Source organism: Myzus persicae, unplaced genomic scaffold (assembly GCF_001856785.1).
Source record: "Myzus persicae strain clone G006 unplaced genomic scaffold, MPER_G0061.0, whole genome shotgun sequence".
NCBI lineage: Eukaryota > Metazoa > Arthropoda > Insecta > Hemiptera > Aphididae > Myzus > Myzus persicae.
Window position 1 is genome coordinate 247,338 of NW_019101471.1, and position 16,464 is coordinate 263,801.

Consider the following 16,464-nt stretch of genomic DNA (forward strand, 5'->3'; position numbering starts at 1 on the left):
TTTCCACCTATGTTTCCGCCTCTTCGTGGCATGAGAGTTTTTCTTGTAAGACATATATTTATATGTACTAAAATACACCAGCTTCGACACCTTTAAACCCGTTTTCAGATATACAAAAATAGTATTTAATTTGATATGTTCTGGAGTTAAACACGTAAAGACACGTCGTACGATGTCGGTAATATTAGCTAATAGTAGGGATGTGCACTTAAATAATTAATGTTTCAAAATTTGTGTTTAAAATATATCGTGATATCAAGTCTTAAATGTATGACTGTAAGCTTAATATTATGTATTAAGCGCATGTATTTTATAAGCAAATTGCTTATTTTAAGAATTAAGGACATTGAATTTTTTATGAATTCTAAACATATAAATAGTTATTAGTTCAAAAATATTTATTAACGTATTATATTTAATAAAATACATTTAATCAACAAAAAGTACATAATAATTATAATAATAATCAAAAAATATCTAACAGAATAAAATATACTTGATGGAGGTATGTAGGGATGTAAGGATGTATGTATTGTGATTATATAATGGTTGAAAAAATTAGCTTATGCAACAGTAGGCCACTGCTCCTGTTGTATTGATATCAAATTTGATATATATTTTCAATTACTGGATCCTTCAAACTTTTTTGATCGGAAATAACATTTTCCCTTTTGCTTCAAACCGTGTCAGTAATTTATTCTCACGCATAGCGAAACTAGTAGCTATACAAAAATCCAAAAACGATCCTATTGAAGGACCATTCGGATAATATCCTATTATTGACATTTTTGAAACACTGCTTCTGTATAAAAAGTAAAGTACCTGTTGATAAATATGGAAAAAATATATATCACTGTAAGACAAATACCGTCCTTGCTTAGTTAACATTTTAAAAACTGTTGTAATTTGAATCGGATTTACACTTTATTCAGTACATTTTAATTCTCAAGGATATTTTTCTAATGAATTGGTATAAGATTTGTAAATGTAAAAATGTAATTCAATAATCTAGATAATTACATTTAAATTAATACAAATGTAGCTTGAAATATTGAATGTAAAGCTTTTATAGTAGTATTTTATATTTTTCATACTTGAATGGGTAACAACCATCTTTTATATTTTATTTTATTCTATATTTTTTTCAGCTTTGGCTCTTATTAATATGTTACTATTGAAATATTTAAAATTGTTTATAGTAAATAAAATAATTTATACATGCATACCTAACAATTATAATTTTGAGCTTCATTTTTGTACGACTCATAAATACTTTTTATCAAACCATTATTTTGTGTTCGTCAATTCAACAATATGAGGTAGAGAATATGGACAGTTTGTTAAAATGATTAGGGTAAATTAGTATGGAAATATAATTGATACAGTAAATATAAATAAGTTGAATAGAATTTAAAATATTGAAATTGTGAAAATGGTCAAAGACGTCAATCCAAATTGCAATTTGCAATTACTTATTGTAGAAAATAAAAATGTTTTTATTTATAATTTGTTGACCTACAATGAAGATTTACAGAAAATTAAAAACAGTAAACAGAAAATTGATGAAGTTATAGTTTAATAATGTAAAACAATATAATTTTAATCATCATCGCTCACTTATAGAAGATTTTTGAATACTTACATAAATAGTCTAATTTTGGTAACGTTGAATTGTTGAAAAGTAAAACCGTAATAATTGAAGACTAAATTTTGGTACTATATAGTAGTTTTTGGTACTGATAGTGCATCCTCTACGTCAATTTAGCGAAGAAAGGTAAGCCTTCACTTAACTTTTTACCTAAAATGTGATCAAATTTTTCAAGTACCTGAAGTGTTTTTAACTATACCTAAGTGGCTAAGTGTCTTGTCACTTAAAACTTAAAACGTTCTCTCGTACTCTTTAGTAGGCAATTACCTAAGTATAACGAATTTTGATTTAAATATTTGACCGATAAATGGTAGTTTTAAGACGTTGATAAATATTGTATTATTATTTTATTTTTATTTTTATTATATGACAATAGCTAGATATATTCGATTAACAAAAAAAAAAATAATTTTTGAAAATTGTTAACTATTAATCACATTTCATTTAGTGCAGTGTCATGATACTATTAATTATTCACCATTATTCACACAACATACGATCGATTGGCACATATACCAAAATTAGGATAATTTTAGTTGTCTTTATACCTATCTGCAATTTTACTCTTGGTACCTACCAATATAAATAATTTCTGATTATTGCATATAACAATTATTAATCAACTGTTTCTTATTGAAATTCTTTCAAGATAAATGTACCATAGCTTAATTATAATTAAAAACCGGAAATGTCTCACTTACAGAACACAAATATTTACGGTGTGTAAAATTTAGTTTTTATATAAACTGAGGTTATTTTTTTAAATTACAAAACATAATTTAGTAAAATTAAAATGTTTTATTGATGTTTATTTAAAATTATTTGTGAATTTTTTATAAATTAATTCAAAAATATTATTTAAAAATATTTTAATTAATTAAATTAATTAAATTAATTTTTTTTATAATAAAATATTATTTAAAAATATTTTTCACCTAAAGAACAAATTCCAGTCCAAGAATGTTATTTATCTGTAGTGTTTATACTGCAGTAAAATAAATATTTTTGAGGAGGGTTTTAAGCTTTTTTATTGACGGTCAACCAGTGTTCAGAGAGTTCACTAAAAAAAAACGAACTCGTTCACATTTACGTACTTGTTTTTTTTTTAAATAAATCGTTCAAGTTCAAGTTCGTTTAAAAAAATAATGCGTTCACTGGCCATTAATTTAATTTTTTATAATATGAAAAAATATTTATTAAATTTAAAATAGTTCAATTTCATTAAAATATAAACGTCGTTAACGTTACGTACGGTTTTTCGCTCCCCCCCACATTGTGTTTTTCAATTTTTTATTGCTTATATTTCGTACTGATTTGTACGAATTTGCTTCTCCAGCCCCCCCCCCCCCATTATACTAAAAATACGTTTTCGCACAAAACTTGCTTTGTAGTTATTTAGTACAGAGCACGTTGAAAAAATTTGCCATGCCTGGCCTAGAGCTAAAGCTTACGTGTTTTTTGTACATACCAAGGTCATCTGTAGGGGGGGGGGGAGCAAGTAGGGGAAGTTGCCGCTCCCTTGTTTTTTTTGTCGCGTCAATTATCATAATCAATTGTCATAATATCATGTACCTAACCTTGTTCATAAAATTTAAATCTTAAATCAAATTAAGTTGGTATTTTTTGTTTTCTTAAAATAATTTCCCTTGGTGTATAAAAAGTATTAAAAACTACCAATAGTAAAAAAATACTGTTAAAAACCTAAGACTACCTGGTTTTGATTTTTAACTCAATTCGTCTCTGATTAGTTTTATTGAGAGCTGATTTTAATAAAAATTTTAATTGAATATCACAGTTAAGTTTATATCTATATATACTAATTTTATTATATAATCCATATCGTTTATGCTTTATATTTAAGCCCTGCTAAAAATTATTTTTTGAATTTTAAAGCATATCATTGTTTTAAAATGTAGAATAATAATATAATATCGGTTTGTTTCACCAAGGCGAGCGAAGCGTGTAATAGCTATAATCATTCTTTTTATTATTTACTACTGAGATTCATTTCTTATAACTTTTACTGTAGAAGCTGTCTTTGTTAAAATTATTTTTTAAAAAGAAAATCGTAAGTATATTTTAAATCTTTATGATTTTTTTTATTTTTTTTTTTATTTAAAGAAAAGAATAACTTAAAATACGATTGTTGTAAACCATTTTGATGTGTTTTTTTATGAAATTGTTGAAAGACATTTCTTAATAATGAGGGAAAGGTATAAATAAATAATGGTTGTGTAAGCTTTACCACTATAGAATTTTATTAAAAATCTGCGATGCTATTATATGGAAGATAGGCACACAGAGAATCCTGTGTCAAGTCTGTTAAAAAATGAGAGGTTATCAATTGTCAATGATTTTCTGGTTTTTCTTTCGAAGCAAGTATACAATCATATATCAGAATATTTCAGTAGGTAGGTACCTACCTAAGTGTTGAAAGTCGAAGCACTTAGTCTGTGTGTTTATAGTAATGGCATACTGTTTTTAGTTATATGCTGTTAATCAATATAAGTATCGAAGTAACCTACCCGTCCCACCCCATTTGGGATAAAGTGTAAAATCATGACATTTTTGGTTAACGAAATTCACTAGATTTCACTAGTTTCTAAATACACGACCAAATAATTATATTATGCTACTATACTTAGAAGATAATAATAAATATTAACTATGGGAAGGTTGGACAATTAATAATTTTTAGAACCTTTGTAAATGTATACTTAATGGTTAATGATTAGTATATTATGCATTAGCCATTAGTGAATATGTTTATACGTGAATGTGTGACGATTATCTTGTAATTTAGACCAGTAAAAAGATCCACGCTAATATTTTGAAAATATTAAACTGTCAACTATTCCCAATATATATAGCATAATATTTGGTATATATTTTGTTATCGGTACAAAAAAGTTTTTACCTAAATATAGATTGCAGTAGAGTTCTCAGATTTTTTTTAAGTGGTGGATATGAATTTTTGATTATTCACAGACCACGTTTTATTTACGTTATATTTTGCTTCATCATATATTTGATATGACGATAATACGCTAAGGGAGAGACCATGATAGATTGTATGACAAAATAAAAATAAATTATTTGCATGTTGCTTTTTTTTTTTTGGTTAAAATGATTGATTGCGTTTAATAATTGTTTGCAGGTTGTTTACAAAACGAGTACCGGTGTACAAACAAATGTATTGAACTGGTGAAACGGTGTGATAAGATTGCTGATTGTGATGGAGGAGAAGACGAAAAAGATTGCAGTGAGTCTATTTCATTGTTATTTCTATTATTTTTTTATTAAATGTGTAAGTATCTGCATTTAGGTACAGACGAACAAATTCTTTTTTAATCTTTTATTTTCTATTTGAAAATAATTGTATAGAATGTTAATCAAAATAATGTTTTTTTAACTGAATTTGGTTAGTTATTAAATATTTTTTTAATTGTTGCTTGTTAAGTTGTAAATGTTTACTAGGTCAACTATTATTATCATTATTGCATTATTGTGTTATAATTAGTAAATTCGCTGAAAATTTATTTAATGTGAGAATGTGTACAGAAAAAAAATTGATTTCCAAATTGATTAAAATATTACTAATTTACGAATAAATGTTTGTTCGTCGCCTCAGTTATTTGTGTTCCCGTGAATTTGAAAGTCTTAGAGCTTTCATATAAGTTACATTAGAATTACATGGATTTTTGTACTTAAAAAGACAACTACTAACGTAATATAAACTCAGTATTACTATGATACTATAAAATGTATTGCAGTTGCTTACACAATACACATAGACAATATAATATGACTGATGACTATAGACACAAAGTTAGTATTTAATGAACATGAATTTAATTTTTGAAAAACATTTAATTTTATAAAGATTTTAAAGATAATATTATTAGGTTATTTATTATATGTCCATGCACATATTTGATTATAGATTCTGGGTGGAGATATAAAGTTATTGCCATGGAACAAAAATGTGTTTGATTTTGTTGGTTGATGGTATTTATGGTTTTAAATATTGTCTGTTATCATATTATTGGGTTAATTGGTTGTTTTGAGACTTAAAAATAATGTTTTTCCGGGAGTTTTTTTATAGTTTTAAATTATAATTTGTTATTTTTATGTTTGTTATAATCTGATATATACCTACCAACATTATACAATACTAGATTGTGAAATTAAGATCGGGAAAACGACACACATATTTTTAAGCTTCTTGAATGTTTTTCATAGATATTACAAAAACTATTAAAACAATGCAATTTTGTTGATTGCATGTAAGTATATTTTTAATATAATTTTACCATACAATGAAATACCTTGTGAACGTTTTGTCTCACTTTTTTCTTCCGTAAATGAGTTAAAAGTATTTTTAAACTTGTCACTTGAATAATTTTCCAAAAGCTTTTTTTATCAAATTACCTACTGAGAATTTAAAAACAGCCTATATATGTTGATTGTTGAACCGTTAAAGCTGAGTATGAAACTTGAGGAGAATTTTTACACACCCAAAAACTGTTTATCGTAATCAAAAAAATATATGTTTCAATTTCACTACTGTGTAACAATTTGTGAAAAAAAAAATCTAACACTCAGAATAAACAATTAGGTGCATAATTATTATCGACTTGCTGCTTGTCGAGTTGACTCACAATTTTTATATGCTGTAACGACACAATGAAATATAAACATATAGCTAATTTCAATAATTTTGTAAGATTATTATTATTATTATTTAATTCAGTATTTCAGTAATACAACTATATATACTATATAGGTACTTATAGGTAAACCCACTACAAACCTTGAATAAAGTTTTTAGATAAAAAAGTTCGAAAAAACAATTAAGCGTATATGCTTGTATAATTTACGGTTCTTATTTATTTATGCGTACCTACTTTATATTTTAATTATTATTATTATGATGTAAATATTTTAAAGGTTGATCTTCAAGACATTTGTGATTTACACATTTGTATGCATACAAATAATAATATTTAAGATTAAGTTCTCTAAGTATTTATATTATGGACTTAAAAAAAAATATATACAAATATTTTAGACTTTGCCTACCTTAATTCAAACTCATCAGAACTTTATGACGTATAAATGTTTGAAACTCTAAATGTAAAATGCACGCTATTATCTACTATTAACTGATTGAAGTAAAAGTGCACAAAATATATAGCTTCTGTTGTAAACACATACAGGAAGATAATATAGTAGACCTAAAGTACTTATTGATGTGTTAACTATTGTTATAGCTAAAACCATTTTAAGTTTTCATGAAAGTTGTTAGTAACTTGTCACAAAATGTTTGGAAGTCCATGTCAAAAGAAAAAGCTATAAAAATAATGCTGCGTTATATTTAAAGTTGTGATTATTATAAGAACCATAGAAACCTTAAAATTTGTTTGATCTAAATATGGGTTATGGTTAAAATTTATATAAAATCAAACTTTTTAATTACATGGTATATTGAACATATTTTTTGTGAACATTTAAGTAATTTATTTACGTTTTTGGTTTGATTGGTGGTTTAAATTAGGTTGGGTAATTATAGAAAATTACCGATGAAGTGAATCAGTTTTATGATATCAATTTGTTCCTGAATTCTGAAGATATTTTTATAATTTTATATTATTAGAGTGATGTAGAGTGGTTTTCAATTAGACATTGCGTTATGCATATCTTAGCATAATGCCAAAAGTATGAAGACACAAGAAATAAGCACTACATATAACAACAGCTAGATAGGAGAAGAATTACAACCGGATCTCCAATTAAAGATAAATACTATAAACTTAATTGATATGAACTTAATCAGTGATTCTCAAACTGTGGCACTCGTACCACTGCACGTGATACACAAAAAAACATGTGATGATAATTGATAGTACGGAAAATTAAAAATAAATATTTTAAGTACAATGCTTGTAACGAATCTAATATTATTTTTTGGTAAATAAGTACTTAACATACTGTTAGTTGACTAAATTATTATTTTAATTCATTATTATTGTTAAAAATGTATTAGTGTTATATGACTGATCGATAATATACATGAGTGGTACCTGAAAAAAAATTGTTTGAGAATCTCTGACTACAGAAAACTAAAGTATACGACTTAAATTGGGCTAAACGTATGTTTTAAATAAACTACGAGTATTTTTTAAACTTTTATCTTTAGACACCAATATTATTCAGATCATTAATAATAATAAAAAAATACTAAATCATTTATTTATATGAATTATTGACAATTAAGTTGAATACGAGATAAGCAAGCTTACCCATATCAAATTATTATTAAGTTAACAAACTACAATGTTTCCATAAATCAACTATGCTGAAGGTTTTCAAGAGTTTATGTAAATTGTATTGATCTTACACCTGCTAAGATTAATATACTAAAGAATTATAATATCCAAATATTAGTTTCCAATGACATAAGACTAAATCCACAATGCTAGTCATTTGAATTATTTTGTATTCGACATAAATTTTTGAAAATGTAACTAATGCCCAACATAAATATAAATTTACTTGTAAATATTAAAATATGTTTATTTAAATGAATTACGAATTAAATATTTTGGTAAAATTTGAAGATGTACTAAAAAATTAAATTATAAAAACGTTTCTAACTCAAATTTGTATTTACTCATAGAAACACATGTTTGTCCAACTACACACTTTAAATGTGCAAATTATTTTTGTATACCCACTGACAAAGCTTGTGATTTTAAAGACGATTGTGGTGATGGATCGGATGAAATTCAATGCAGTGAGTTTTAAATACAATTATTAATTATTGAAAAGTAGTTGAATGAATCATAATATTTTGTTTAGAGCACAGAGAATGCTGGCATGGAGAATTTAAGTGTAAAAATTCTGAATGTATTCGGCCTGGATATTTGTGCGATGGTGAAGTTAATTGTGCAGATGGTTCCGATGAAGAATACTGCGAAACAGGTGAGTAGAAAAATTTGAATATAAAAAATTTTTAAAATTTTTAAATAAGTTTTTACAATAAGCTATAGCAGGTAATAAAAACAATTTTATCTTATGCTAGGTATGAAACCAGTAATTACTAATTATTATTTATTAATAGCTATAAACCTACAAATTATTGATTAATTTGAGAAGATATAAAAAAATAATTTGTATGAGTGGTAATTCACGGCTAGTCCCATGTGTGTGCTTGTAATTAGGCATTTATTTTGAAGTATTATATGCCTGTGGTTGAACCAACAAATTATTTTTACACGATTTGTTTAAAAATAATGGTTTTTTATTTTTGTGTTTATCATCGCATTATGCAGCAAAAAAAATGCTTAAATCATTAACTTCGAGGGGGGTTTCTGGTGACAAATGCAATCTAATAGGAACTAGATGGGGATGGGTTTAAAAACTAAAAAATTTTACAGCATAAATTTCTTAATGATCGGGATAAACTAAAAAAATGCCGAAAACTGAAATGTTTCAATTTTATTTAAAAAAAAAAAAATCGATTTTGTTATTTTGTTGTAATTCAGAAACAAATTATCTTAGATAGTTGACATTTTCACTGAATCGGATATTAATCCTAAAATTATCTATAAATGGTATAATTTTCTAAACATTTCGTCTATTTTCAGGTTTTTATAAAAATTTGACATTTAAGATGGATTTAGTTTTCTTCTGAATAAACTTTTATTGATAAAAGTTATACCATATGACAAAATTATAACGTATGTTATATTGTTATTACACAATGGTGTTATAAAAATACTAGTGTGACCTTTACCGTAAAACCGTACTACTAGAAGAAAAATATGAAACGAAAAACCTTTAGACATTTATGCTGACAGACGATCTTCGCTCAGAATCGTTTTTTTATATAATGATATATCATTGAATTTATATTTAACATATCTAATATTAAAACTAACATAAATCTATAACACCTTAGATATTTCTATTGATACGTATAGAGTAATACTCAGTATTTTCTATATTTAATCAATCATATTCATTAATTTTATATTATTATTTATTTGTTCTTAGTAAAAGATGAAACAATGTTTTATAAATTATTAATTATATCCAAATGTATTATGCAATTTATATGAATATCTATAATACTCTGTATTCGGATTCACTATTCATTAACTCATTGTTCCATCGAATATAAATTTAATTATTACACAACTACATTCAAATATATCTATTAATAGTCAGGCAGTGTACCTCAGTGGTCTGCCCATCACATATGACATTGTTAACTGAAGTACATCCTCGTGGCTCGTACTGTGTACAAAATTATCATCGCACATGAAAATTTGCTTGGCAGGATTATTTTTTCTGTTTGTATACAATTATGGATACTTAGTTATTAATTTACGTGATTCTCCAGGTATTCAAATACAGTATTAAGTCTGTTGTAGGCAAGCAACTATGTAAGTATTTAATTAAAGTAACGATGGACGGTTTAATTAATTTGTATAGTAGGTACTTTACTAAATACTCAGATCAGATCAAACTTAAAATATGTTTTTAATGGTTATATTAAATTTTTTTTTGCAAATCACAATGTTTTTCTTATAAACAAATGAAAAATTATCATTATTGATAACAATAATCATGTTTTTGATTACAAATCATTTAAATTAATAGAAGTTTAGCGAAAATTGTAGCTCTTAATTTAATATTAACATTAATTGTAAAACAATTTTATGATTTTATTCGATTATAAATTTGGATGAACATTGTTATAGATATTTATAAGGTAATGTAAACAATATGTCTTCTAACCCTGTTAATAATGTATTTGATGAAATCACATTAAAGTGTTATAAAAATGATTGGTTCCTAGTAGGAACTTCCTACGTATAATAAATAATAATAATAATTTAAGATTAAAATTAGCAGATAATATATTAATTCAAGGAACTAAGGAAGATAATATATTAATTATATTATGTTAAAACCATGATCACAGTGACTAGAAATTAGAATACTAAATATTGTAGACTACATGTTGTCTGCATCAAAAACAATTATTTATTTTATATGTATTTTAAGCAAAATGATACCCATAGGCTTAATTCAGAATTTTCTATGTACTCAATTTGAAATTTTTTTTTAAGTTTAACATTTTGAATATATGAACACATCAAATCAATTTTATAGCAATAAAAATGGGAGCCCATGTTGCCATAGTTCTATAAAATATATTTCCTCTGTACTCTAGTAAAATATCCTAAGGTAAAATGAAAAATATTTTATTTTCCTATGATTATTTTTATTTTTGACTCAATAATATTTTTTACAAATAATATAATATATTTTATGTTTATACATGGAGTTATCCGTAGTTACGATAACAGGAAATACCAAAATATTGTTTTTAATTTCTTTTACCCTACATTTTGTTAAATTATTTTATTATATTTAAATAAGTTAGAATTTTGTTATTATTCATAATTATTCTCAGTAAGTTTGTCGATGCCATGTAAATAATATGTATTATGCCATATATTATGGTACCACTGGGCTTTATGGCCGTTTATTAAATAAATAAATAAATAAAACATTACATTCCTAAAATACAGTATTTTAAAATAAACAACTATACTAATGAATTTATATAACTATATTACTAAAATATAATACAAAATATATTATTTTATTTTAATTGGTTTTGAGATGTATTTGAAAACATGTCGCCAATATCGTTTTTTCAGTGATTTTATACTTTTGTATATTATTTTTAACACTTTCCGTGTTGGGATTAAACCATTAAACACGTGAAAAGTTATTTCTCAGAATTTAGTTTTAGACCGTAGACCTGGTCACGTAAAATCGCCAATTGGAACAGAGTAAAACAATAATCCAACGCCCTCCACTTACAGTTTCGGCCCCACGAGGTTTGTTTATTATCGAACTATATGTAACACATTTTAACCGGTAACTTGGATCGGTTTACTCTGTGTGGAATAATTAGATGTTATCAGTGAGATTTGAGAGAAAACCGTCGCCTTCAGTCGTTAGCGCTACTGGAAATGATTTCAGCTCCAATTACATTTGAATTAAATTGTTTTTTCCTTATCGTAGTAGTATGGGAGCCAATATTACGAATTCAAAAAACACGTTAGGCGGTAACATATTGTACATAATATATTATATGTAGGTAGTTGTAGTATCATATTATTGTAATGTCAAACTAACGGGAAGGAAGGAAAGGTGAGTTGAGTTTAATAATTCAGTTCGTTGTATGAATAATTTGGTATAAATCAATAAAACATAAATGGAATACTAAGTTTTTCGTGGAAATGAATTTTGCCTAAAATTGTTTCATCCATTTTCAGAATCATAATTTTTAAGAGTTAGTACCTTATAGGTACCTATACTACTTATGTATATATCTTAGTATGATGGAATCATAATTTTTGTCACAAGAAATTATTCATTTCGTTTTTTGTGTAGTTTTTAGTTTCTTCACAATCAGTCCTCACTAACGAGTAACGAGTCGCATTACACCGACCTCATAAATATCGTACGAGTGCCGCGACCGACTTTTTACATTGACATTAGACAATAGTTATTGATGTTATGGTAGTTTGATGTCGATAAAAATACAAATAATACATTTTTTTTTATCTTAGGTTACATTTTGTTTAATCATATTATAGAAAAGAATATTACTTAATTATTATTTTAGATTCTGAGCGAAGAATCTGATACCTACATTGATTTTACTAGCAAATTTTTTTCTAAGTTTGTCTATTATTACTTATTATTGTTTCATGTTCGTATAAAACATACCATTATAATCTTGCACTGATACATGCATTATAAATAATAAATTATTTGACATACTGTATCCTTATAGCTGTAATTGTATTGCGAGCCATAAGTATACAATGTAGTATATGGTGGGATTATTCTATAGAAACCATTTTCACGAGCTTTTTCACTAACTTAAGAACTCAAAAGGAGAAATGATTTTTTTTTCATAAAATGGGTATTACAAATGCAATTGGTTAATGGTCAGAGAGTGTGATGGGTTTAGCTACCCGTGGGTTTGATGTGTGACAATTAATCTTGCCATCCAACCCAGGAAGTCTGGATACGACTATGGATATATAGTCAGTAATTGCAGTAGTTGTAAGCAAGAAATAAATATTTTAACAAAGTGGAAACATTAAACATTACGAAGAAAAGCAAGGTTATAGGATTTTAAACACCTTGATTTTATAAAAGTAAATATTTAATGTTGTTATTTCATCTACATAGGTAGTAACAACTAATATTATGGTTTTAGATTCTGAGTAATGATTCTGGTTTTGCAATTATATGTAATCTTTTGTGCCATAATTAGACTAAAATGTTTTTGTCTTTAATATTCAGGGTGGTTTCTGGTAGGAAATTAAACCTAGTTTTTACTTTGGATAGTTATAGATTATAATTCTCAGTAATTTTAAAATAAACATTAGGAAAAATAATACTCAAAAATGGGAATATTTACAAACAAAATTTAATTTGATCAAAATTTATTTTTGCTGTTGTTATAATTAAAAAATGAATAGCCACAGAGATTTTAAATTATCACCAAACTTTATATTAGTATTTGATTACCATATTATTATTTTGAAAATAGTTAAAATTTAAAAAAATTTGTTTTAATTCAAAAAGCTTGAAAATGTAATTAAAGGTTTTTCATGATTTGTTTTTCATACATTGAAAATCCATAGGCACAAGTTTGGCCAAATTAGATATTTTAACAAAAAATATTTATTTTAATTATTTTATCGTAACTCAACAAATATTATTCGCACTGACTTCAAACATAACGTACCTATATATATATATATAAATCAACGTAATTATGCACAATGAAATGTGCAAAATACTTAGAATAGTTTCAAACTATTTATGCTACTAACTTATTTACAAAATAACTTAATAATAGCTATTATATATAAATAAAAAATAACCATATTATATATTTACTAGCTGACGTGCGTTAAAAATACCAGCCTTATGTCTGTATATGATTCATACTTTGTTCAGTTCCTTATATAATATTTGATATGATTGTATTTAAAGCTAAAAATGTTTCTATTATTTATATAATAATCTGTAATCAGTGGCAACTATTGTAAACAAAAGAAATTTTCCAATTTAAATCTTAAATCTTAAAAACCTTGATCAATTTTAAGCTAACAGTTTTTTAATTATATAATGTGTACTAAGGATAATATGTCTATGGTAATATAGGTTAAGTAAATATGAGGGCTTAGACAATTTAAAAAAGCTAGTAATTATTAATTACTAATGGTTTATCAATATAAATAATTCGTAAAAATTATCCAAGTATAATAAATACATCTAATATTATAAATATAGCTTTTATTTTTATAAAACTAGACTTAAATACTTTGTCATTGGATTCAAATTTCAGATCCCCTTTAAGAGTCCCTTTAAGTGACTTGACTTAATAACGAGGAAATTTCGACTCCGATGTATAGGTGTATAGCTGCGACTTCTTCGGATTCTAATATTGGTGGCCTGCTGGTACATTGAAAGATATACGCTAAAAAAATCGAAATGCATGATAATTAATAAGTAGTAACAAATCATGTCATATATTATATAATAATAATTATAATATCATTTCATGTAATATTTACAAGTAAACAGTTATTAATTTATAAGTCAATACCGACGTAGGTATCGCTTAGAACGTGCAATTTTAATTTAAATAAACTGTGTAGGACTTATCCTATAGAATCAATCATGTCTACAATGCAAGCTCAGGTCTCTCATTAAAATAATTAAAAAGTAATTTTATAATTTTAAAAATATTAAAATTTTTGATTATCATTATAATGATACATTTTTTAATTTTAGATTTTATAAAACTCTAATTTTGTATTTTTTTTTCATGTTTTTGATTAATTAAATTAAAAAAATATTAAAACTGCTCTAAAATTAACCATTTAATGTATATGAATAAAATGTGTGTATACATTAAGACTATTAAGTAAATTTAAATTACACACTTACATAATGTTGGTAGGAAGGGGGGTCGTATTAAAAAATAAATTATTTTGGGGGGTCGTGGATCAAAAAAGGTTGCGCACCGCTGCTATAGGTACTAGGTTAGCCTACTACAGTAAATGTATGAATGATAAAAAAATATATTATGCTTATTTAGAATATGAATATTTATTACAATAATAACATGGGTATTCTTTTTCTGTTTATTTTTTTTTATTGATTGACCATTATAACATTGGCATTACTCATTATAGTTCTAATTTACATTGTAATTTCAATTTATTTTGCATTATAGTTAGTGATCATATAAGTTGTATGTTGTACATTTCCTTTGGAAAGTTGATGATGTTGATGTTTGATTAGAGGTCTGGTTGGCCCTATAGTTGATTAGGTATGTGGTGTTTATTTCTCGAGTTTTCGAACTTCATGCATTCAATTAATATGTGTTTGACTGAGTATTCCAATCCACATGATTCGCATACGGGAGGTCGTTCCTGACCATGAGGTGGTTATGTGTTGTGAATAAGTGTCCTATTCGGGGGCGATTTACTGTATGGTTCGTCTTTCCTTTTTAAGCTATTGGTTTTCCATATATGTACCTACCTTGTTTTATTTGTGTTTAATTTGGTATTTGGTTTTATCCAGTGCTTAAGCTATCTTAGGTTAAGAAATATTATTTTTGTAATATTGTTGTTAATTCATTGTTACTTATAATTGTGGTATGAACATCAATAATTGAGCAGCTCTCTATTTAGTGCTATTAAATTATTACTCTCATATCACAATTATTTTATAGATTAATATACACAGTCATTTTAATATAAAATAATGAATACAATGTATGATAAAATCGGTTTAATCGTTTCTTGTTTTTATTTAATTTTGCGGCTTAAAGTTTCCGAACATAAACCAACAAATTAATATTTTTGATTGTATATAATAGAAAATGATGGTTTATTGTGATTAGATCATATAAAAAGAAATATTTAGTAGTGCACATAAAAATCGTTTTATTGATGTAATGCTTTAACTTTATTAATACGGGAGAGTGACTATAAACTATGTCATGTATAAATGAATTTTTTCTGAGATTTTGATGTTACTTACGTAACCGTGCGAATTTATGTCTTATTTTCAATGACGCACGGCAACAGTATAATATTGTAATATCGTTGTGACTTTATGAGCTATTTTTGTCTTTATTGTATTTTAACGAATACTATATATTCATTAAAACAAATAGAGCTTGTCGATGTTCATGGTTGACGATACCATTTCCGTGAATTTCAGACGATTTTATCAAGTGTGGTGGGAGCCATTTGGTACACTCGACGTTTTGGTGCGATGGATGGCCAGAGTGTGCAGACAATCACGCCGACGAACTATTATGTAATTTTTACAATTTTTCTGACATAACTGATACAGACGAGTTGGTATCTATATGTCGGTATGTTTATAAACAGGCAACGCTTCGTGTTCGGGGAACAAGTTTCAGTGTCCAAACGGAAGATGTATCAACGACGCCAATGTATGTGATGGACAATGCGATTGCTTGCTAAGTATCGATGGAAATTGTGCCGACGAGATGAATTGCACGGCGTTTTATAACAAAACCGATGGTATGATGCTTGTATTGCTCATTATTTGTACGGCCCGTTAATTATTTCAACGATCGAGTATAATATTATTGATTAATATAAATAAACACTTAACGAAGTCTCACTGGCTGTGATATACTGATATACTATATACAATACTAT

General features: G+C 26.0%; 1 protein-coding gene across 2 annotated transcripts in view; it reads left to right on the forward strand.

The window, feature by feature from the left end:
• LOC111029263 (G-protein coupled receptor GRL101-like) overlaps window positions 1-16,464 on the forward strand; it is a 62,979-nt gene that overhangs the window by 24,552 nt on the left and 21,963 nt on the right. For both annotated transcript variants that reach the window (XM_022308226.1, XM_022308227.1), the window contains exons 4-8: window positions 4,806-4,910; window positions 8,328-8,444; window positions 8,510-8,632; window positions 15,995-16,093; window positions 16,168-16,323. In XM_022308226.1, the coding sequence (XP_022163918.1) occupies window positions 4,806-4,910; window positions 8,328-8,444; window positions 8,510-8,632; window positions 15,995-16,093; window positions 16,168-16,323 (600 nt within the window). The remainder of the gene's footprint in view (window positions 1-4,805; window positions 4,911-8,327; window positions 8,445-8,509; window positions 8,633-15,994; window positions 16,094-16,167; window positions 16,324-16,464) is intronic.